Source organism: Petromyzon marinus, unplaced genomic scaffold (assembly GCF_048934315.1).
Source record: "Petromyzon marinus isolate PM22_M1 ecotype Great Lakes invasive population unplaced genomic scaffold, UKy_Petmar_22M1.pri1.0 PM_G_Scaffold_10, whole genome shotgun sequence".
NCBI classification, from domain to species: Eukaryota; Metazoa; Chordata; class Hyperoartia; order Petromyzontiformes; family Petromyzontidae; genus Petromyzon; species Petromyzon marinus.
In genome coordinates this window covers 1,730,965-1,754,910 of record NW_027422651.1, presented here as the reverse complement: position 1 = coordinate 1,754,910, position 23,946 = coordinate 1,730,965, and the positions used below count along the sequence as shown (strand labels likewise).

General features: G+C 52.4%; 1 protein-coding gene across 1 annotated transcript; it reads left to right on the top strand.

The window, feature by feature from the left end:
* Positions 1 to 5: 5 nt before the first annotated feature.
* LOC142908623 (ephrin type-A receptor 4-A-like) lies at positions 6 to 23,895 on the top strand (the record flags this gene model as incomplete). The annotated part of the gene is made up of 14 exons (XM_076059391.1): positions 6 to 606; positions 1,220 to 1,375; positions 2,483 to 2,637; positions 2,679 to 2,847; positions 6,116 to 6,240; positions 9,650 to 9,815; positions 10,696 to 10,798; positions 11,081 to 11,169; positions 15,786 to 15,986; positions 17,113 to 17,174; positions 17,674 to 17,889; positions 18,701 to 18,850; positions 21,003 to 21,166; positions 23,231 to 23,895. Coding segments are annotated over 14 exons (2,457 nt in total), but the record flags the coding sequence as incomplete, so codon positions are not given.
* Positions 23,896 to 23,946: the final 51 nt, after the last annotated feature.

Here is a 23,946-nt window from a genome sequence, read left to right as displayed (position 1 = left end):
TGCCCAGGCAGGACAAGTGGCTGCGCACCGCCTGGATCCCGTGCGGCGACGCTCGCCGCATCTTCCTCGAGTTCCGCTTCAGCTTACGGCGCCGGTGCCCCCGTCGCCTCCCGGCCGCCGCCGCCTCCGCCGCCGGCTGCAACGACGACACGTTGGACGTTTACTACCGGGAGTCGGACGACCCCGGCGACGTCGCCGCCGGGGTCTTCGCCGACGACGAGCGGCGGCTCTTCTCCAAGGTCGACGTCGTCGGCTCGGGCGGGTCGGAGGTCGAGGCGGCGGGCGACGTGGGGCCCCTCTCCCGGGGCGGCCTCCGTCTGGCGTTCCGCGACACGGGGGCCTGCGCGTGGCTGGCGTCCGTGCGCGTCTACCGCAGGCGCTGCCCGGCCCTCGCGGTCCGCCTCGCCGAGTTCCCCGACGCTCCGGCCGCCGGCGACGGGCCGTGGGCGCTGTCGGAGGTGACGGGGGCGTGCGTGGGCCACGCGCTCCGGCCCGAGGGGGAGCCGGAGCCGGCGATGTTCTGCAACGCCGACGGCGAGTGGGAGGGCCACCCCGGGAGCTGCGTCTGCCGTGCCGGGTACCAGCAGGCGGGGAACGCCTGCCAAGGTGACGCGTTGGGATTTGTTTTAGTAGATTCATCATCGCTTACCCTCGAGAGAGATGTGGAAAGACCCAGCGGACCTCCCACACACTCACTCGCCCACTCACCCACTCACTCACCCACTCACTCACCCACCCACCTACTCACTCACTCACCCACCCACCCAACCACTTATCCTCCCACCCACTCACTCACTCACCCACTGACTCACCCACTCACTCACTCAACCACTCACCCACCCACTCACTCACTCGCCCACCCACTCACTCACTCACCCACCCACCCACTCACTCACTCACTCACCCATTCACCCAACCACTCACTCACCCACTCACTCACCCACTCACCCACTCACCCACCCACTCACCCACCCACATACCTACTCATCCACTCACTCACCCACTTTCTCACTCACCCAACCACTTACCCACCCACGCACTCTCTCACCCACCCCATCTCATCTCTCTCCCCATCTGCTCATCTCTCTCCCCATCTGCTCATCTCTCTCCCCATCTCTCGCTACTGACAGCACCAACAGTCTGTAAAGGTTCATAATAAAGGTGTTAAACTGAGTCTGTAAAGGCTACAGGTCGGGGGGCGGGACCTTTGTGCGTGCAGTGTGTGAGCAGGGCTCTTATAAGGAGACGGCCCAAGACAGCTCCTGCTCCCGGTGTCCGCCACACAGCACGGGCAGCGTCATCGGAGCGACGTCCTGCACCTGCCACGATGGATACTTCCGGCCCAGCGGCGAGCCCCAGTCTGTGGCCTGTGCAAGTTCGTTCACTATGCGCCATACACTACACTATACACTACTACACTATACACTACTACACTACACTATACAGTACTACACTACACTATACACTACACTACTACACTACACTATACACTACTACACTACACTATACACTACACTATACACTACCTACTACACTACACACTACACTATACACTACACTATACACTACACTATACACTACTACACTACACTATACACTACACTACTACACTACACTATACACTACACTATACACTACTACACTGCACTATACACTACTACACTATACTATACACTACTACACTACACTATACACTACTACACTACACTCTACACTACTACACTACACTATACACTACTACACTATACACTACTACACTACACTATACACTACCTACTACACTACACTACACACTACACTATACACTACACTATACACTACACTATACACTACTACACTACACTATACACTACACTACTACACTACACTATACACTACACTATACACTACTACACTGCACTATACACTACTACACTATACTATACACTACTACACTACACTATACACTACTACACTACACTCTACACTACTACACTACACTATACACTACTACACTATACACTACTACACTACACTATACACTACCTACTACACTACACTACACACTACACTATACACTACACTATACACTACACTATACACTACTACACTGTACACTACACTATACACTACTACACTATACACTATACTATACACTACACTATACACTACTATGCACTATACACTACTACACTATACACTACACTATACACTACCTACTACACTACACTATACACTACACTATAAACTACTACCCTACACTATACACTACACTACACTATACACTACTATACACTACACTATACACTACACTATACACTACCTACTACACTACACTATACACTACACTATACACTACACTATACACTACACTATACACTACTACTATACAGTACTACACTACACTATACACTACTGCGCTATACACTACACTATACACTACACTATACACTACCTACTACACTACTCTATAAACTCCGTTCCGCCCCCCCCCCCCGGCCAGAGCCGCCGTCGGCCCCCAGGGACGTCGTCACCTCGCCGCTCTCCGCCGCCGCCTCGGTGACGCTCCGGTGGAGCCCGCCGGCGAATCCCGGCGGGCGCTCCGACCTCGCCTACTCCGTCGTGTGCCGGCTCCACCCCCCCCCCTGCGGGGGGGGGGTGGGGAGAGGGGCCAGGAGCCGGCGCCGCCGTGCGGCCCGGCCGTGAGGTTCCGGCCTCCGCTCCCGCTGACGAACGCCAAGGTGGAGGTGAGCGGCCTGCGTGAGAACGCCGCCTACACCCTGGAGGTGCACGCCACCAATGGCGTCTCCCGCCTGAGCGGCGTCCCCTCGGCGTTCGCGGCCGTCCACGTCGCCACGTCACGGGATCGTGAGTCGTCGTCCCCCCCCTCCTCCTCTCGCTCACGGCCATCGTCTTTCTTTTTTTGAAATCTCTTTTTCATCTTTAGATATTTAGTTGCTTTTGTCAAATATTTTTTTTCTATCTTTTTTTAAATGGTTTTTTAAAATATTTTTTTAAAAATACATTCTCCTTTTTTAAAAGCTATAACATGCACGTAACATTATAATAATATTATTCTTAAATGCTATGCAAAAACATGATAATTATATTATGATTAAAGACAATGCCGCCTGCATTTGCAGCCAGCCAATCACCGCTCTGCATCTTAGTTGGCCGTCTGCATTTGCAGCCAGCCAATCACGGCTCTGCATCTTAATTATCCGCCTGCCTTTGCAGCCAGCCAATCACCGCTCTGCATCTTAGTTGTCCGCCTGCATTTGCAGCCAGCCAATCACCGCTCTGCATCTTAGTTGGCCGTCTGCATTTGCAGCCAGCCAATCACCGCTCTGCATCTTAATTATCCGCCTGCCTTTGCAGCCAGCCAATCACCGCTTTGCATCTTAGTTCTCCGCCTGCATTTGCAGCCAGCCAATCACCGCTCTGCATCTTAGTTGGCCGCCTGCATTGGCAGCCAGCCAATCACCGCTCTGCATCTTAGTTGTCCGCCTGCATTTGCAGCCAGCCAATCACCGCTCTGCATCTAAATTGTCCGCCTGCATTTGCAGCCAGCCAATCACCGCTCTGCATCTAAATTGGCCGCCTGCATTTGCAGCCAGCCAATCACCGCTCTGCATCTTAGTTATCCGCCTGCATTTGCAGCCAGCCAATCACTGCTCTGCATCTAAATTGTCTGCCTGCATTTGCAGCCAGCCAATCAACGCTCTGCATCTAAATTGGCCGCCTGCATTTGCAGCCAGCCAATCACCGCTCTGCATCTTAGTTGTCCGCCTGCATTTGCAGCCAGCCAATCACCACTCTGCATCTAAATTGTCCGCCTGCATTTGCAGCCAGCCAATCACCGCTCTGCATCTAAATTGGCCGCCTGCATTTGCAGCAAGGCAATCACCGCTCTGCATCTAAATTGGCCGCATGCATTTGCAGCCAGCCAATCACCGCTCTGCATCTTAGTTGTCCGCCTGCATTTGCAGCCAGCCAATCACCACTCTGCATCTAAATTGTCCGCCTGCATTTGCAGCCAGCCAATCACCGCTCTGCATCTAAATTGGCCGCCTGCATTTGCAGCCAGCCAATCACCGTTCTGCATCTTAGTTGTCTGCCTGCATTTGCAGCCAGCCAATCACGGCTCTGCATCTAAATTGGCCGCCTGCATTTGCAGCCAGCCAATCACCGCTCTGCATCTTAGTTGTCCGTCTGCATTTGCAGCCAGCCAATCACCACTCTGCATCTAAATTGTCCGCCTGCATTTGCAGCCAGGCAATCACCGCTCTGCATCTAAATTGGCCGCCTGCATTTGCAGCCAGCCAATCACCGCTCTGCATCTTAGTTGTCCGCCTGCATTTGCAGCCAGCCAATCACCGCTCTGCATCTAAATTGTCCGCCTGCATTTGCAGCCAGCCAATCACCGCTCTGCATCTAAATTGGCCGCCTGCATTTGCAGCCAGCCAATCACCGCTCTGCATCTTAGTTGTCCGCCTGCATTTGCAGCCAGCCAATCACCGCTCTGCATCTAAATTGGCTGCCTGCATTTGCAGCCAGCCAATCACCGCTCTCCATCTTAGTTGTCCGCCTGCATTTGCAGCCAGCCAATCACTGCTCTGCATCTAAATTGGCCGCCTGCATTTGCAGCCAGCCAATCACCGCTCTGCATCTAAATTGGCCGCCTGCATTTGCAGCCAGTCAATCACCGCTCTGCATCTTAGTTGTCCGCCTGCATTTGCAGCCAGCTAATCACCACTCTGCATCTAAATTGTCCGCCTGCATTTGCAGCCAGCCAATCACCGCTCTGCATCTAAATTGGCCGCCTGCATTTGCAGCCAGCCAATCACCGCTCTGCATCTAAATTGGCCGCCTGCATTTGCAGCCAGCCAATCACCGCTCTGCATCTTAGTTGTCCGCCTGCATTTGCAGCCAGCCAATCACCGCTCTGCATCTTAGTTGTCCGCCTGCATTTGCAGCCAGCCAATCACTGCTCTGCATCTAAATTGGCCGCCTGCATTTGCAGCCAGCCAATCACCGCTCTGCATCTAAATTGTCCGCCTGCATTTGCAGCCAGCCAATCACCACTCTGCATCTAAATTGTCTGCCTGCATTTGCAGCCAGCCAATCACCGCTCTGCATCTAAATTGTCTGCCTGCATTTGCAGCCAGCCAATCACCGCTCTGCATCTAAATTGGCCGCCTGCATTTGCAGCCAGCCAATCACCGCTCTGCATCTTAGTTGTCCGCCTGCATCTGCAGCCAGCCAATCACCGCTCTGCATCTAAATTGGCCGCCTGCATTTGCAGCCAGCCAATCACCGCTCTGCATCTTAGTTGTCTGCCTGCATTTGCAGCCAGCCAATCACCGCTCTCCATCTAAATTGTCCTCCTGCATTTGCAGCCAGCCAATCACCGCTCTGCATCTAAATTGTCCTCCTGCATTTGCAGCCAGCCAATCACCGCTCTGCATCTAAATTGGCCGCCTGCATTTGCAGCCAGCCAATCACCGCTCTGCATCTTAGTTGTCCGCCTGCATTTGCAGCCAGCCAATCACCGCTCTGCATCTAAATTGTCCGCCTGCATTTGCAGCCAGCCAATCATCGCTCTTCATCTTAGTTGTCCGCCTGCATTTGCAGCCAGCCAATCACCGCTCTGCATCTAAATTGTCCGCCTGCATTTGCAGCCAGCCAATCACTGCTCTGCATCTTTTTTGGGCGTCTCTCGCTGCTCCTGTTCGCCCCGATGCGACCTCACACATCCGTGCACACCGCTTGCAAACCCCCCCAGCACGCGCGTTACTCCACTACACATGTAACATTATAATTATATTATTCTTAATGCATATACCACTCTAATTATTATTCTTAAAGACAATGCATCATCTGTTATAATTATCATCATCATAGCCATGTTCGCATGTTCACCACAAAGCACCGCATGTGTGGCTGTTGCAAGTTGAGTTGATTGCTCGCAAAGCGGCGTCCGTCTGCTTGGTGTTTGAACATCTCACCGCAACTCGTATTTCATTCAGCAGCAAGGGGAAACGCACACCGATTGTCACTCACCGCACCTCGAGACGTTGGCCAGGGGGGTAAACAAATGAGTTAGCGCGTGACCACGTGCTGTGATTGCCCGCAGCACCGTCACCCGTGGTGCGTGTCCACACGGAGAACGTCTCTGAAGACGCCGTCCTGTTGACCTGGGCCGAGCCGGAGCAGCCCAATGGCATCGTTATGGACTATGAAGTCAAATGCTTTGACGAGGTGCGTAGCGGCTCGCGATTATCCATTTTACTTGCGCGCGTGTGCGTGTGAATGTGCACGCGCGTGCGTGCTGAGCGGTGGTGCAGCGGTACGCGCTACGCTGCGCTACGAACCCGGCGTCTCGAGTTCGATTCCCGCTCACGGCAACCGGCACCGGTGACGATAATCTGAACGAGTCCTGGGTCTCCCCTAGGTCGACTCAGCCTCAAATTGAGTACCCTGGTGCGGTGTGTAGTAAACATTGTTGTATATATAGGTGTTATGAAAATTGATGAAAATAATGAAAATTAAATGAAATTTGAGATTCGCATAATTTATCCGAGATTATGTTAATCAGTGTAATTATGCACATAAATTATGCTGATTCGAGAGATAATCGTATTAATTTATGCGAGTGGGCGTGGTTATGATAATGCAGGTCGTTATGGATTATAAGGTCGAGCCTCGGTGACGAGGATTGTGTTATGAATTGGAATAACGCAATTAATCGTATGCAGTGACGCAGGCGTTGTGAGCGTGAATGAGAGAGAGTCGATTCGACTCTGCTCTTTAATTCCGTATTATCGATAAGGATACGATTACTCTCGATTGAACATTATGAATTATGTGTGTTATGGATTATGTGTGGTGATAGTGTACTTATCATAGGTCCCCAGGATTCAGATCTCATACGCAGAACAATATTACGCAGGATTTCAGGAAGAATCACACACAAACGTTCTGCTTTTATCAATTTTATTTCTAGCTAACTTTAATTTTTGGATAATATGAAAACTCAATCTCGGGATTTGGAATTTCAACACAGCGTTAACATGATAACATCACGATTGCGTTGTTTCACCTCGATAGCGGCACCTGTGGTTAATTCCCGACGCGTAACGCAATCGATCGGTTGTTGAGAGAGAGATTAAAAATATGCGAACTATTCTATCAAACCTTAACTTTATAATATGCAAACTCGTATACTTGAATTGTTACACAATACGGCACTTGGTCTTTGATTCGTATCCAATCCTTAATACATTCTGATATGCGAAGTTATTATGCTTGAAATCGTCAGCACAGTACCACGTTGATGTTCGTTCATTGATTCATAACGATTATGAATTTAAAGCGTTCGACTGAAATACTTCTAATTACCTTATCAACAACACTCGATGGCCGCAATGCTTCGTTACTTGAATTGTCACACAACACAGCATTCGGTCATTGATCATGCGCGGCCCTTAATGCAATTATTGTCACGTTGTTAACAATAGGATGCCTAATTATTATGCAACGCTACTCGTTGAAAGGGCACTCCAACCAGTATTATTCTTGGAGGCACAAATATGCGTTTGAATTCGTTATTTCATTCGTGGATACCAGCAAGATTATGTAGAAAGAAAATATTAACGAACGACTCAAGTATTTCTAATCGACTTCTCAACGCGACTCAATGGGTGGCGATGTTTCCTTTTTAGATCCTTATCTCGGGCCAATCTTTTAATTAATTGTGGCCAGATCCCTGACAGGGAACCGGTTGAGCACGCTCTTCACCCCCGCGAGCGGCGCTCCGTGGTGAGGTGCCAAGAATTAATCCTTCTTAATGGGTCAGTTGGTAATTTATGCGGTTAGAAGTACAGCCCCAGCACAATATTACAGAGGAAAATTATGAACACTCTTAAAAACGATGGATTATTCACTCGGTCGTTGCGATGTTTCCACAATCACGGATGGTTCAATGGCTTGAGGTTTTAGGCTTTGTTAATGACCCGTGTGTGTGTGTGTTGAATGGTATGAGTGGTGAAAGAGTAGGCCAATGTTCGGAATCGATTCTTTGCGTCAAGCAGACGTCTGGTTTGTCGTGTAGTGGGGGGCAGTGTATCATACGTATCAGTTGATTCTTCTTTCAGTAGTTGGTTCGGACTCGACGGACGTTGGTGAACGAGTAGATACGCTCTTTTGCTGCCCGTGTGCAGGGTGGGGTGGGGGCCACTACTAAGTCCCGTGTGTGGCAGATGGTCCCCGCGATAACGATCTGTTTGCCCTGGCGTGAAATTCCTCTCTCGCGCTCTTTGGGAGAGACAAAGGTGGTCGGGAGCACCTCTTTATACTTTCGACTTATATTTCTCAAATACCATTTGGTCCCATGTTCGCCAAGACTCGTGTTTGTAACTACGTCCTCCCGACACCTCTCAGTTTTACCGAGGTTCGAATTGTTATGATAGAATTATTAAAAAGAAAAATAATTGTCATCCTGAGTTTAAGAGGTCTGTTTCTTGATTGTTGGAATCCATATCCCTTGGTTCTGTAAGGTTCTATAATGGAATGTCGTGTAAGGTTAACACGTTGTTATTATTAATATTATATTGCAATTTTCTTTAAAACTGTCTTTGCCTGGTTGCCGTGTGTGGGGTGGGGTGTGTCTCCTCATCAAACCCGGCTGGCTTTTCCAGATGGCCCCTTGTGATAAGGTGTAATTCCTGCTTCTCCGCGCTGTGAGAGGGACAAAGGTGGTCGGGGTTGCTTGGGATATTGTTTAAATTCTTTTGCAAGTTTACCCATTGTCTCATTCCTTCTCGATAACCTTTGATGTGACTCGGTATTCCTGCTCCAAGCTTTGTTTTAACAGTAAAAGTATTAAAGGTGAAAATCATTTGATAGCGAATTAATCATTGGATAATAATTCACTGATGTGTCTGGTGGCCTGTTCTTAATTGGAGTGAGCGTTAGGATCGCTAATTCTATCTTATTCTTGTTGTTGCCTTTTTTTTTACTGGCAAATAAGGAAAAGAATATGTATACGATTTACCCTGTTGGCGTCTCCGTGTCTACTCTCTTGGTGTTCTGACCTCGGAGGGACCTTTCCTAAGGGCCCATCAAACTCTTGTTCACCTGGAGATTTTTGCCGATAGCTGTTACATCCTCGCCTTGAGAGTTTTATTATTTCTTTATATATATATGGCCTGTTTATGACCGACATCTGGTTTTTCGTGTTTCTGGCTTACGGGTTTTATTCATTAAAAAATATAAATTGTTTGTCACGAAAGAAAGGAAAAAGAAATCTAGGTGTATGCATCCGTAAATATTCTTATGGATATTAATTGTGGAAAAAGGGCCGTATACAACAACATCACCATTGTGGATACAAAGGCGGCCGGGCGTGGTGCTGACCACCCACCCCCTCGTGTGTCTCCATAGGTGGCCGCTAACAGCACTCGCCCCGACAGTCTGCTGACACTATACGGGGGTTCTTTGTCTTTGCATTAGCAAGTGGAGGGCAGTAGAGTTAACACAACAATATGCTGTGAACCACGTGACCCAGGTTCAATGGGTCTCTGTGGGATGAGTCTGAACCCATCCCCCCCCCATCTGTACCCCCCCCATCTGTACCCCCCCCCCATCTGTACCCCCCCCCCCCCACCAGGATGACGACGACGAGAGAGAGGTAATGAGGCTGATCTCCAGCGTGCCGAGCATCACCGTGACGGGGCTCCGGCATGCCGCGGTTTACTCACTGCAGGTCCGCGCTCGCAACGCCGCCGGCTACGGAGACTACAGCCCCACACTCCACTTCCAGACGTCTCCCGCACGTGAGCAACAACACCACCATCCAATCACCACCACCACCACCCAATCACCACCACCACCCAATCACCACCACCACCACCACCCAATCACCACCACCCAATCACCACCACCACCCAATCATCACCACCACCCAATCCAGCCACCACCCACCACCACCAGCCACCACCACCCAATCACCACCAACCAGCATCAACCCTACCCAACCACTACCCAACCACTACCCACCCACCACCAACCAGCACCAACCCCACCACCACCAACCACCACCAACCCCACCACCACCAACCCCCAACCACCACCCCACCACCACCAACCAGCACCACCACCACCCACCACCAATCACCACCCACCCACCACCAACCACTACCAACCCCACCACCACCAACCACCACCCCAGCACCATCCCCACCCAACAACTACGCCGCCACCACCACCACCCCACCACCACCACTCACCAGCACCACTCACCAGCACCATCCCCATCATCTCAGCACCATCCCCACCCAACCACTACGCCACCACCACCACCCATCCACCACCACTCACCAGCACCATCCCCACCCAACCACTACGCCACAAGGACCACCACCACCACCCACCACCACCACCACCACCACTCACCAGCACCATCCCCACCCAACCACTACGCCACCACCAACCCCACTACCAACCTACCACGACCCCACCAACAGCACCACCACCCCACCCCTCCTGTCTGTTGTAGTTGTTGTGGTTGTTGTTGTAGGTGTTGTCCTGTTGTTTGTTGTTGTGTTGGTGGTTATTGTGGTGTTGTTGTAGTTGTTGTGTTTGTTGTTGTGGTTGTTGTGGTTGTTGTAGTAAGTGAAGGATGTGTTTGTAACTCTTTCCCTCCCCCTCCCCCAGCACAAGCGACTCAGGAAGTGACCCTCTGGGCCTCCTTGCTGTCCGCTGGCCTCGTGGGGCTGATGCTGCTCATCGCTGCTGCCTGCATCATCGTCAAGAAGAGGTGGGGGGGGTCACACTGGGGGGGGGGGGTCACACTGGGGGGGGTCACACTGGGGGGTCACACTGAGGGGTCACACTGGGGGGGGGTCACACTGGGGGGGGGTCACACTGGGGGGGGGGTCCCACGGGCGTTCTGAGTGTTCCCACGTGATCTGGCTGCACCACCAAGAGGCAATCTCCCTGAACGTTGGGTAAGAGGCGGCATCCTCCAGAGCGAACTCGCTTCTTCAGCACTGCCGCCGCCGCCGCCTTGATGGCTGCGTGCATCGCGTTGCGTTTGAAGGAGGAGGAGCAGGAGGAGGAGTGGTCACTGGCAAGCAGCAGAGTCGGAGCCTCGCGAAGAGAGACGACCTCGCTTCTACAGCGTGCGGGGTAAACGCTGCTCCACCTCGTGCGCACAGACACACACACCACCTCTAAAACACACACACACACATCTCATACACACACACATCTCTCATACACACACACCACTCACACACACACCTCTCACACACACACCTCATACACACACACCACTCATACACACACATACACACACCACTCATACACACACACACACCACTCATACACACACACCTCTAATACACACACACCTCTCATACACACACACACACCTTATACACACCACTCCTCATACACACACACACCACTCATACACACACACACACCACTTCTCATACACACACACCTCTCACACACACACACACCACCACTCATACACACACACACCACTCCTCATACACACACACACACCTCACACACACACACCACTCATACACCCATACACACACCACTCCTCATACACACGCACACACCACTCACACACACACACCACCCCTCATACACACACACCACCCCTCATACACACACACACACCACCCCTCATACACACACACCTCTCACACACATACACACACACCACCCCTCACACACCACCCCTCACACACCACCCCTCATACACTCACAACAACAACCGCCATTCGCCACTAAGTGGCGGTGACGTCACCACGACGCTTGTGCCAGGCTATGTGCACCCTGAGGCCACGCGAAGTGTCGAACGCCCACTGGCAGGAGGTCACGGGGCAGATCCAGCAGGTGCCACAGGTCGACTGACTGAGATGACTGGCTGATGCACCACCTGTGCCCCCTACTGTGCCAACCCGCTGTGCTTTAGCCACCCGGCGCTCCGCTCGTTGTTGTGAGTATCGCTCCTCCACCCTCCGATGTTGGTGGTGGTAGTGGTACGCCACTCAAGACATTGATGCATACACAAGTCGCTCTCCGCATCTCCACTATTGAGAGACAGTGTTCTTCCTCTTCCCACGAAGAGGTGGCAAAAACCCCACCTGCCACCAGCACACCAACCACAATCACCGTTACCGCCATTGCCATCTTCACCCTCGAGCAACGGGGACGGAGCGAAGCGCGTGACAACGAGCGTGCGACTGGGAATCATGTCGCAGCTGGAGAGGGCGGTGTGACCTGGCCTTGACCAGGTCACTAAAGCAGAGATGTAGGTCTTGCTGGAATTCCCTACACATCTGCTGTAGCAGACGGACAGAAAATATCGCATCTGTGCAGGACCGCCCTTTCCTGAAACCGCATTTGGGCTCCGCAAGCCTCTCCTCAGCGTGCCTGGCAAGGCGATGTTGAATAATCCTTGCCAGGACCTTTCCCGGCACACTGAGGAGTGAGATGCCCCTGTAGTTGTTACAGTCTGTGCGGTCCCCCTTCTTAAAGAGGGGGACCACCAGGGCATCCTTCCAATCCTGTGGAACCTGTCCAGTGGTCCAGACTGTTGTTATGATGTCATATAGGGCAGTCTGTGCACAAACGCCACCCTCCCTCAGCATTTCGCTTGGGAGATCATCTCTGCCCGGTGCCTTTCCTGGTCTCAGACTCCGGATCGCCTTCAGTGCTTCCTCAACAGATGGCACCTCAGCCAGCCACTCACAGGGGGTGACTTCTTCCAATATTTGAGGCACCGCAGCCTCAGCAGGGTCATCCCCACTTTGTGCCTCCTCCAGGACCTCACAGAAATGCTCAGCAAATCTGCAAACCGGTTCCTGGGGGTCGGAGATTGGATCACCGTTTTTTCCCCTAATGTTGGTAATAGGTGTGGCGCTGCAGGTTGCTTTTTTGATGGAGTTAAATAGAGATTTGTGATCACGGGCCACTGAGGCAGTCTCCATCTCCTCAGCAACCCACGACCACCACCCATCCTTGCAGCGCCTCACGGCTCTCCGAACCTCCGAGCGAAGGCTGCGGTAAGCCTCCTCATTCTCTGATGTGGGATTCTGTAGCCGATGACAGTGGGCCTGTCGCTTTTTCTAAACTATCCTGATCACCTCCTCTTTCAGCCAGGGTCTCTGGGGAGGTCTGGACTGCGTAACCAAAGCAGCCAATGCAGCTGCATGAGTCACAGTCCTAAACCTCGCCCATTTACCCTCGACATCAGGAGGAGTGGGGGACGATGCCAACCCCAGCCGCAAGCGATGATGAAATTCTCGCTTGCAACTTTCATCAGATAACTGAGACTAGGCCACTTTAGGTTGGAATGGGGTCCTGGGTGTACACCCACCACCGGAGTGGAAGAATGGCAGGCGCATCTCACAGATGACTAGTCGATGGTCAGAGGGCAGATCAGCTCCACGGTAGGTCCTGGTGTCAAAGACATGGGCTCGCATCCGCTGATTCGTCACTATGTAGTCCAGCAGATGTTCTTGCTTGGACCCGGCATGCATCCATGATGTTGTGTGGATGCGCCAATGCCGGAACAGCGTGTTGGTAATTACAAGCCCATGGGCTGAACAAAAATCAAGCAGCCTCCTACCGTTGTTATTGAGCTGATCTGGCCCATGCCCTCCAATCACTCCAGACCAGGTGCCAGCATCATGACCAACTCGGGCATTGAAGTCACCAAACAAGATGACTCTATCCCGAGGGGCCACTTTAGCCAGCACCTGTGACAGGTCATAGAAGGCATCTGACTCATCGGCTTTGCCTGCATCCCTCCATGGATGTTCGTCTTCGGTGGGGGCATAAGTAACCACGACCACCACTCCTCGTCTCCGGTTGATGGGAAGGCGAGCCCAAAGTAGCCTGGGGCTTACAGCTTCCCACACCTCATCACCACGCTCCCATGCCCCCTTCATTCTTGTGTTCAAAAGAAGAGCCACACCCTGTTGTTTGGCAGTCTGCTGCCTCGAGTAGAGGACTGTCCACCCCTCATTGTGGCAGGAGCCAGAACCGGTCCACCGGACCTCCTGAATGCCACAGAGATCCAGGCGGTACCAGTCCAGCTCCCGACAGAGGAGTGGCAGCCTCTCCTCCGCAGTGAGCGTTCGAACATTCCACGTGGCCACACGAAGTGGCTTTTCGTTGTTTCTGGAGGAGACCCGAGGGTAGAGATTCAATCTCCTGGCTCTGCCAATTGGGGTTTGGCCAGGAGACGTCATAGACGCCTGTCCCCCCGGGGCCTCCGGCACAAGCTTATTAGTTAAATTTTTTATTCGTAGTTTCGTGGTGAAAATGTTGAAGGTGGAGGGGTTACCGGCCCCTCGTACCCGTCCAGAGCCCCCGTTTAGCCACTGTGGTGGTCACAGACGCCATGAGAGGAGGGGCCAATCGGAATTGGCCCTCCCCCCACAGCACTGTCCACGACAGAGTTTCCCGTCCGGCACCGCGAGGAGGTAGGGGGTTGTTTTGCCGGACACTCACACACACACCACCCCACACACACCACCCCTCACACACCACCCCTCATACACTCACACACACACACACACCCTGTGCACGGTTGATTTCGCCGTTGCCACCCACAGTGAAGATGCCGGGCTTCAGGCTGTACATTGACCCACACGACTACGACGAGCCCAGCGATGCTCTCCGCGAGTTCGCGACGGAAATCGACGCCTCGCGAATCAAACTTGGACGCGTCATCGGAGCAGGTGAACGGGGGGGGGGGGGGGGACGGGGGCGGGCACGTCTGTACCGTGGTACCCGTTAACTAAAACTTACTCACAGGGCGCCCACTTCAAATGTTGACACTGCTGAGAATTTGCAACGCCGCCGCAAGAAATGTTTGTGCCTCCGGGGCTCTGGAGACCGCCTGGAGAAGGTTCCAGGCGCACGGTGACAACGACGGCGAACGAGTGGGAGAAACTCTTTGACTTTTGGAAGCTATTAACGTTACATTTGTTATCATGTTTAACACGTAGGCTTTCGCGAACCCAGATCATCCATACGTGACAAGCCTTACTAGTTGGCTGGGTCGGGTGGTGGCGAGTTTAACCATACATTTATAAATTTACGTGCACTAACCAGAGAAAAAAAATCTCCATTATGGATTTGTTATCATGTTACAGCGTAGTATTATTATTATCCGTTCTCTTTCCATGAAAAACCAATAGTCCAATATAAGTGTTAACATTTTCTTTGGTTCTTTCGGTAAAGTCACGTAGAATGAGAATAAAATAATAAATTGATAAAATAAAATAACACAATAATATTCTCACGACGTTTCGGCCACAACACAAGCGGCCTTCATCAGGTGAAGGGGACGAGACTGTCTGGACAGCGCTGTCCTCCAGACAGTCTCGTCCCCTTCACCTGATGAAGGCCGCTTGCGTTGTGGCCGAAACGTCGTGAGAGTTTTACCGCGTTATTTTATTTTAGTAATTTATTATTTTAGTCTCATTCTACGTGGTGGTGACTTTAGCGAAAGAACCAAAGAAGATGAATCCTCGCAGTCACGAAAGCTTCAAATCGAAAAGTGTTAACATTGTTTTGCAGCACCCCGTCGTTTGCCGTGGGTTCACACTCCCCAACGCATGCACCACACAGCGACCGGCCAGTGCACAACCAGCAAGCAATCGGCACGTTTTATTCACGTGACGAACCTTACTTAGCAGCTGGACGGGGGGGGGGGGGTCCTCACACCTGCTCTACGTGCTACCCACTGTCATCGACCCCTCGGCCCGCAGGAGAGTTTGGGAAGGTGCACGTCGGATACCTGAAGCGCCAGGGCAGCAGCGGAGGGGCGGCGACAGTGCGCGTGGCCATCAAGACGCTTAAGGGCGGATCCAGCAAGCAGCAGCAGCAGCAGGACTTCCTGTGTGAGGCGAGCATCATGGGCCAGTTCGAGCATGACAACATTGTCCGCCTGGAGGGCGTCGTCACCAAGAGTGAGCTTCGAGAACGTCCAATCGATGCCACACGCATTTTAAACAAACTAAAAACTGGCAATTAATCTTTGTTTGTTTTTTCCGGTAAAGTCACATATAAATAAGAAGTAATAAAATAACATAATAGCGTACGACGTTTCGGTTGCAACGCAAGCAGCCATCATCAGGTACAGAAGAACTAAATTTAAGAGAGAGGGGAAATACATAACCCCAGATGTATACAACCGAAACGTCGGACGCTATTATGTTATTTTATTATTTCTTATTTATACGTGACTTTACCGAAAAAAACAAAGATTAATTCCTGCAGTCACAAAAGCTTCGAACCAAGTTTAAAACTGGCAAGTCTGTTATGTAGCTGGCTGTCCAGCTGATTATGCCCGTTGTTGTAATCACTGGTGATTGTACTCAGATTGGAAATGTTGTGGATTTGCTCTCCAACACACCGGTGTGGTGTACTTCTATACTACACTATACACACTGCACATTACACTATACACAACACTATACACGACTATACACTACACTCCTCTATACTACATTATACACTACTATACACTACATGCCACTGGTTCTTTATGTTCTAAAGATGTAGATGCCACTGGTTCCTCACGTGCTGCAGATGTAGATGCCACTGGTTCTTCACGTTCTGCAGATGTAGATACCACTGGTTCTTCACGTTCTGCAGATGTAGATGCCACTGGTTCTTCACGTTCTGTAGATGTAGATGCCACTGGTTCTTCACGTTCTGCAGATGTAGATGCCACTGGTTCTTCACGTTCTGCAGATGTAGATGCCACTGGTTCTTCACGTTCTGCAGATGTAGATGCCACTGGTTCTTCACGTTCTGCAGATGCAGATGCCACCACCATCTATTGCGCAGAGGTTGAACCTCTGACTCTCGGTTCAGAACGGGCAACCGGACGTACGAACAGGTTTGTTTGTACCTCTGAGAGTTCGTAAGAGGAACATTCGTAAGTAGAGGAGTCCCTGTGTATGAACCCACAGCGACGCATCTTGGCAGAGATACAAGGTGTGTATGTGACCAAGTGATGATGTTACGGTATAAGTCGTGAATGCTGTGCGTGGATTGCTAACGTTTGGTTTTCTTGTCCTCTCGACGAAGGTAAACCTGTCATGATCATCACCGAATTCATGGAAAACCATTCCTTGGATTTATTCCTCAGGGTAAGAAGTGGCAATGCCAAATGATGCGATCATCGGTGTGTTGCAGTCTCACACTCCTCAGCGGTTGTGTGTGTAACTGTCCACAAATGGAGAGCACACGGTGGCGTTGTTGTGTGTGTGTGTGCCGTAGTTCCTACTAACCGGGGCTCCGCTTGTGGTGACAACTGCACGCGTCTGCGTCAAACTTCCTTTGTACCTTACGTAGCCAACTGGCGCGGGGGGGGGGGGACAAACTAAACACAACAAGCGAGAGTTCTAAACAAATTAGTATAGACAACGATGACTTAAACGCACATAGCAGCTCCCGGAAGAGCATTCCAGACGGCCGCACAAGCAGCACAACGTCACCCAGGCGGCTCCTCATCGCCTCCTCTTCTCCCTCCCTTCCTCTTCCTTCTCCCCCCTCTCCTCCCCCCTCTCCCCCCTCTCCTCCCCTCCTCCCTCCTCTCTCCTCCCTCCCTTCCTCCCTCCCTCCCCCCTCTGACCGGGCACGGCGTAGATGAAGAAGGGGCACCTTGTGGTGACCCAGCTGCTCGGGATGCTGCGTGACGTCGCATCGGGCATGGAGTACCTGTCCCGCAGGGGCTATGTGCACCGCGACCTGGCCGCCCGCAACGTGCTCGTGAGTGGCGAGCTGACGTGCAAGGTGTCCGACTTTGGCCTCTCGCGGACGCTTCTACTGGACGCCGACCCCGAGGGAGCGTACACCTCCCGGGTAAGGCGGGGCAGGAAAAAAGAACTGCCGGCGTCGTCAACGGCCGACGTTCGGCCGACGTTCGGCCGACGTTCGGCCGGAGTCGAGGAGAAGGCAAAGCCACACCGGCCCGGCGTGTGTCGGCTCGGCGTTACCGCTCCCTAAGGGGCTTCCGTTTTTCGCCGAAAGTACTTGCCGCCGCCGTGCGTCGAGCGAAATGCATTAACCTCACACACACACACGCACACACACACGCACACACACACACGCACACACGCACACACACACGCACACGCGCACACACACACGCGCACACACACACGCGCACACACACACACGCACGCACACACACGCACACACACACGCACACACACACACGCGCACACGCGCACACGCACACACACGCACACGCACACACACACGCACACACGCACACACACACGCACACACGCACACACGCACACACACACACACACGCGCACACACACACACACACGCGCGGTGAAAGTGCGAACGTGCAGCGTACGGTGCCGTTGTCTTTGGGATTCACGGGTCCACACCGGAGACGGGTTTCTTGATGGTCTCGTCTCGCCGACGTCACACCGGGGAACGACGCCGAGGGGCGAACGGCACGAGGACAACGCCACCGTCGGGGCGTCCGTCGCTCGCGAGGTGGCGGTCCGGCGCGCCGCTCGGCGCGTTGAGGCGGCGCGAACTCGCGACGCCGGCTTTGACCCGGCAAACCCTTCGCCGCGTGCCGACGACGTCGGGCCGCGAGAGCCCCGCGTGCCGGACCCGAGGGCGAGGTCCCGTTGTGAATGTTCCCCACCAGGGGGGGAAGATCCCGATCCGCTGGACCGCCCCGGAGGCCATCGCACAGCTCAGGTTCACGTCGGCGAGCGACGTGTGGAGCTACGGCATCGTCATGTGGGAGGTGACGTCGTACGGCGAACGGCCGTACTGGGACATGAGCAACCGGGACGTGAGTTCAGCACCGGCACCCCTGTGTGTGTGTGTGTGGTCTCTGTGTGTGTGTGTGTGGTCTCTGTGTGAGTAGTCTATGGGTCTCTGTGTGAGTACTCTATGGGTCTCTGTGTGAGTACTCTACGGGTCTCTGTGTGTGTGTCTGTGGTCTCTGTGTGCGGCTGTGGGTCTCTGTGTGAGTAGTCTATGGGTCTCTGTGTGTAGTCTATGGGTCTCTGTGTGAGTACTCTATGGGTCTCTGTGTGTAGTCTATGGGTCTCTGTGTGAGTAGTCTGTGGTCTCTGTGTGCGGCTGTGGGTCTCTGTGTGAGTAGTCTATGGGTCTCTGTGTGAGTAGTCTATGGGTCTCTGTGTGTGTGTCTGCGGTCTCTGTGTGAGTAGTCTGTGGTCTCTGTGTGCGGCTGTGGGTCTCTGTGTGATTAGTCTATGGGTTTCTGTGTGAGTAGTCTATGGGTCTCTGTGTGGTGAGTCTATGGGTCTCTGTGCGAGTAGTCCATGGGTCTCTATGCGAGTAGTCTGTGGGTCTCTGTGTGAGTAGTTTATGGGTCTCTGTGTGAGTAGTCTATGGGTCTCTGTGTGAGTAGTCTATGGGTCTCTGTGTGAGTAGTCTATGGGTCTCTGTGTGAGTAGTCTATGGGTCTCTGTGTGAGTAGTCTATGGGTCTCTGTGTGAGTAGTCTATGGGTCATTGTGTGAGTACTCTATGGGTCTCTGTGTGAGTAGTCTATGGGTCTCTGTGTGAGCAGTCTATGGGTCTCTGTGTGAGTAGTCTATGGGTCTCTGTGCGAGTAGTTTATGGGTCTCTGTGAGTAGTCTATGGGTCTCTGTGAGTACTCTATGGGTCTCTGTGTGAGTAGTCTATGGGTCTCTGTGTGAGTAGTCTATGGGTCTCTGCGTGAGTACTCTATGGGTCTCTGTGTGTAGTCTCTGGGTCTCTGCGTGAGTACTCTATGGGTCTCTGTGTGTAGTCTATGGGTCTCTGTGTGAGCAGTCTATGGGTCTCTCTGTGAGTAGTCTATGGGTCTCTGTGTGAGTCGTCTATGGGTCTCTGTGTGAGTAGTACTCTATGGGTCTCTGTGTGAGTAGTACTCTATGGGTCTCTGTGTGAGTAGTACTCTATGGGTCTCTGTGTGAGTAGTACTCTATGGGTCTCTCTGTGAGTAGTCTATGGGTCTCTGTGTGAGTAGTACTCTATGGGTCTCTGTGTGAGTAGTACTCTATGGGTCTCTGTGTGAGTAGTACTCTATGGGTCTCTCTGTGAGTAGTCTAAGGATCTCTGTGTGAGTAGTACTCTATGGGTCTCTGTGTGAGTACTCTATGGGTCTCTGTGTGTAGTCTATGGGTCTCTGTACGTGTAGTCTATGGGTCTCTGTGTGAGTAGTCTATGGGTCTCTGTGCGAGTACTCTATGGGTCTCTGTGTGAGTAGTACTCTATGGGTCTCTGTGTGAGTAGTCTATGGGTGTCTGTGTGAGTAGTCTATGGGTCTCTGTGTGAGTAGTACTCTATGGGTCTCTGTGTGAGTAGTCTATGGGTCTCTGTGTGAGTAGTCTATGGGTCTCTGTATGAGTAGTCTATGGGTCTCTGTGTGAGTAGTAGTCTATGGGTCTTTGTGTGAGTAGTCTATGGGTCTCTGTGTGAGTAGTACTCTATGGGTCTCTGTGCGAGTAGTCTATGGGTCTCTGTGAGTAGTCTATGGGTCTCTGTGTGAGTAGTACTCTATGGGTCTCTGTGTGAGTAGTACTCTATGGGTCTCTGTGTGAGTAGTACTCTATGGGTCTCTGTGTGAGTAGTCTATGGGTCTCTGTGTGAGTAGTACTCTATGGGTCTCTGTCAGTAGTCTATGGGTCTCTGTGTGGGTAGTCTATGGGTCTCTGTGTGAGTACTCTATGGGTCTCTGTGTGAGTAGTCTATGGGTCTCTGTGTGAGTACTCTATGGGTCTCTGTGTGAGTAGTACTCTATGGGTCTCTGTGTGAGTAGTACTCTATGGGTCTCTGTGTGAGTACTCTATGGGTCTCTGTGTGAGTACTCTATGGATCTCTGTGTGAGTAGTACTCTATTGGTCTCTGTGTGAGTAGTACTCTATGGGTCTCTGTGTGAGTAGTACTGTATGGGTCTCTGTGTGAGTAGTCTATGGGTCTCGTACCCCCCAGGTGATGGAGGCAGTAGAGGGCGGCTGGCGTCTGCCGTGCCCCATGGACTGCCCCATGCTTCTCCGCCGCCTCATGCTGAGCTGCTGGCAGCAGGAGAGCTCCTGGCGGCCCTCGTTCAGCCGCCTCGTTACCGCCGTCACTGACGCGCTGCACGACACGGCCAGGTGCGTTTGTGTGTGTGCGTCTGTGTGTGTGTGAGTTTGTCTGTGTGTGCGTGTGTCTGTGTGTGTGTGTGGGGAGCAAGAAAACAACCCCCTACCTCTTCGTGGTGCCGTTTGTGTGTGTGCGTCTGTGTGTGTGTGAGTTTGTCTGTGTGTGCGTGTGTCTGTGTGTGTGTGTGGGGAGCAAGAAAACAACCCCCTACCTCTTCGTGGTGCCGGACTGCAACGCTGTCGTGGGCGGTGCCGTGGGAGGAGGGACAATTTAAATTGGCCTTTCCCTTCATGGTGTTTGTGACCACCACAGCGACCAAATGGGGGATCTGGACGGGTGCGAGGGGTTGGTAACCCCTCCACCTTCAATTAATTACGACTAAATCATGAATGAAATTTTTAATTAATAAGCTTGTGCCGGAGGACAGGCATCTATGACATCTCCTGGCCAAAACCCCATTTGGCGGAGCCGGGAGACTGAATCCTCACCATCGGAGCTCCTCCAGAAACAACAACAAAAAACCACTACGCGTGGCCACGTGGAATGTTCGAACGCTCACTGCGGAGGAGAGGCTGCCACTCCTCTGTCGGGAGATGGACCGGAACCGCCTGGATCTCTGCGATATTCAGCAGGTCCGGTAGACCGGCTCTGGCTCCTGCCACCATGAGGGGTGGATAGTCCTCTACTCGGGGCAGGAGACTGCTAAACAACAGAGAGCGAGTGGCTCTTCTATCTAAACAAAAGAATGAAAGGGGCGTGGAAGCGTGGCGGTGAGGTGTGGGAAGCTGTAAGCCCCAGGCTACTTTGGGCTCGCCTTCCCATCAACCGGAGGCAAGGAGTGGTGGTCGTGGTTAGTTATGCCCCCACCGAAGACGAACATCCGTGGAGGGATGCAGGCAAGGCCGATGAGTCAGGTGAGCACCTGTCAAAGGTGCTCACCTGAGTTGGTCATGATGCTGTCACCTGGTCTGGAGTGATTGGAAGGCATGAGCCAGATCAGCTCAATAACAGCGGCAGGAGGCTGCTAAATTTTTGTGCAGCCCATGGGCTTGTCATTACCAACACGCTGTTCCGGCATCGGCGCATCCACGCACCATCATGGATGCAAGCAAGAACATCTGCTGAACTACATAGTGACAGAAGAGCATGTTCTGTCAGTCGACCCGTGGCACCTGCTGGGTCTGTCCCGTGACCTCCTGCCAGCGGGCGTTAGACACTCCACGTGGCCTCAAGGTGCGCATGGCCTGGCACAAGCGTCGTGGTGACGTCACCGCCACTTAGTGGCGAATGGCGGTTGTTGTTATGTATGTGTGTATGTGTGTGTATGTGTGTGTGTATGTGTGTATGTGTGTGTATGTGTGTATGTATGTTTGTATATGTGTGTATGTGTGTGTATATTTGTATGTATGTTTGTATGTATGTGTGTGTATGTGTGTATGTGTGTGTATGTGTGTATGTATGTTTGTATATGTGTGTATGTGTGTGTATGTTTGTATGTATGTTTGTATGTGTGTGTGTGTGTGTATGTGTGTGTATGTATGTGTGTGTATGTGTGTATGTATGTATGTGTGTATGTATGTATGTGTGTACGTATGTGTGTACGTGTGTATGTATGTGTGTGTGTGCATGTGTGTATGTGTGAGCGATAGTGTAGCGATAGTGTATGTGTGTGTGTATATGTGTGTGTATGTGTGTGTGTATGTGTGTATGTGTGTGTGTGCGTGTGGGGAGCGGTGGTATAGTGGTCAGCACGCCGCCCTACGAACCCGGCGACACCGGATTTGATTCCCGCTCACGGCCAACACCAATGACGATTATCTGAACCGGTCCTGGGCCTCCACTAGGTCGACTCGGCCTCAAACGAGTACCCGGTGCGTTGTGTAGTAAGCATCGCTAGCACTGGGGCGACGTGATGATGACGCGCACCGCTTCCCGGTAAAACAAAAACAGGAAACGAGAGCGGGCGGCACAAACGTCGCGACCACTTTGGCCTTCTCACGGTCCCAATGAGGGTCTGCCCGGTGGTCGGTGTTCCACCCTCGTCACCTTCCACTCCCTTCTCTCCCCCTGCCCAGCTTGTCGTCTCCGGCGGCGGTGGCCTCCATTCACGGCGACGCCTTCTCACCGCCAACGCCAACGCCGATTCCGCCGCCGTCTCCTCCCACTCGGTTGTAGTCGTGTTCGCTGGCGCGTCCTCCACTCGGGGTCTCAGCGTTTGCCTCTCGTGTCCCGTTGGGTTTTTCTCACGGCGCTCCCCCGTCGGTTTTAACACTTTCTATTGTTTTTCCCCCGCTCGCGACGACCTGCGTCTTCCCCGTGCTCGTTTGTTGTTCGCGTGCCTCCTCTTTGATCCCTTAACTTGTGTAATGACAGCGTGACACCTGCCGGCCTGTAGGGGTAATTGACGGTCGTGGCTGCATCACATCGTCTCTTCGTGTTCTTTACTAACCACACAGACTATAGTGGAGGCAGGGCCGACGACTTACACAATCCCTGGTCAGCTCCTCTCTCCGCTGCTGGATGACGCCGTTACTGCTGCTGCTGCTGCGTGCGGCCGTGATTCGACTGCTGCTGCTGCCACGTCTCCAGGCGTTTGAGTTGTGCGCTGAGTTGAGGCTCTTTATGTAATCACTACCTGGGGGCTGCTGCGTTGGTTCATCCACTAAGGGGGAGTTGGGACATCGCCCCACAAAGCAGCTCGAGATGACAAATTACTTTTCTAATAAAAAAATTAACTTTTCCCGCAAATTGTTTTGTCGTGTTTCAAAAAAAAAGTCGTATTGTCTATAAG